Source organism: Poecilia reticulata, linkage group LG7 (assembly GCF_000633615.1).
Source record: "Poecilia reticulata strain Guanapo linkage group LG7, Guppy_female_1.0+MT, whole genome shotgun sequence".
NCBI classification, from domain to species: domain Eukaryota; kingdom Metazoa; phylum Chordata; class Actinopteri; order Cyprinodontiformes; family Poeciliidae; genus Poecilia; species Poecilia reticulata.
In genome coordinates, this window is record NC_024337.1 from 17,632,079 (window position 1) to 17,633,447 (window position 1,369).

Genomic DNA, 1,369 nt, shown 5'->3' on the forward strand with positions numbered 1-1,369 from the left:
TTTCCAGAAACTTCCATCATCTTTATGAGCTGATTTATCATAACCAGCGCTGTTACCGAGGCTTTGATGTGGAGAGTCAATAATCCCTCTCTCAGCTKTGGGATTAGCGCATGAAATCAAGCTGCTAATTAAAATGAATGTTTTAATCTTCACAGGGGCTCTTGGTCAAGCGGCCTCCCCAAACGCAACGAAGCAAAGACGGGCGCAGACACGACGGCYGCAGGGCCGCTGTTCCAGCAGCGGCCGTACCCGAGTCCCGGGGCGGTGCTGCGAGCTAACGCCGCTAACCATCCGCCCAAGGAGTGAACCGGGATCCGGCGAAGACGGAAAAAGGTCCGGAAAGACGAGAGATGGGAAAAGATCCCGTATGGACGGCCGCAAACACACAAACGTTGTTGCTAGCTCTTTAGTATGGAAACACCTAAGGGACATGGGGAGATTTTTTTTTTTTGTTGCGTTACCTTGCAAATGTACGACGGAATATTGGCGCCTTACAAAAAATAAATAAAATTACATAAAATCAAAATAATACGAGAATAGTCATATTTCAAGAAGTCGTAGTGTTATGTTAATAAGGATATTACGATAATAAAGTCATAATTTTAAGAGAATAAAGCAATATTACCAGAACTAGTTGAAATGTGAAAATATAGTAAAAAAGTCTAAATAATAATAGTCAAATGACTATTCTCATTATTTAGACTATTCTTGTACGAGTTTATTTTTGTAATTTGTTATTCTTGTAATAAAGTAATATCACTGTTATTAAAGTAATACTTAATATTACTTTATCACTTCATTACTGATTATTTTGGCTCAATTATTCCCTGCGATTAGCAGCAATTAATCACATCCAAACCAAATATTTAACTTCTCACCTGTTAATATTGTAATGTGACTTTATTCGCATAAATCTAAAGCTTTATTGCTATTATTTCAACTGTATTCTAATATGACATCTCGTAATGACTTCATTCTCTTATTATGACTTCATTCTTGTAATTTTATTTTCAGATTTTTAGTTTGGCCCCAACTCTCCGTCGTACAAAAGTTTTYTTCGTTCCCTCGCAACAATGTACCAGTTAATTCATGCAGCGTCTTGGATACTGAATCTGCTACAGTATGAAGTTTTTCCACGTACWTTAACATCTATTTTGAGTTAAYATACGTCTATTTTAAATCTTTTCCATAAGGATTCAGGTCAAACATAAACTTTCCATAACAGAGAGAAAAAAATCCAACTATTTGGACTATTTTTATTTTCAYGGTGTAATAAAGTGATAAAACATTTAGTTTGATTGTCTAAATGGTTAATAAAGGGCTGTTTTCATGTGCAGTCCAACCTCTGAATTACTCAAACAAGAAAAAA

General features: G+C 36.0%; 1 protein-coding gene across 1 annotated transcript in view; it reads left to right on the forward strand.

Annotated features, from left to right (window-relative positions):
* The window catches only part of pqbp1 (polyglutamine binding protein 1), a 6,505-nt gene extending 5,142 nt beyond the window's left edge, over window positions 1-1,363 (forward strand). The window contains 1 exon segment of the mRNA XM_008414361.2: window positions 77-1,363. Within this exon segment, the coding sequence (XP_008412583.1) occupies window positions 77-306 (230 nt within the window). The 3' untranslated portion in view covers window positions 307-1,363.
* Window positions 1,364-1,369: the final 6 nt, after the last annotated feature.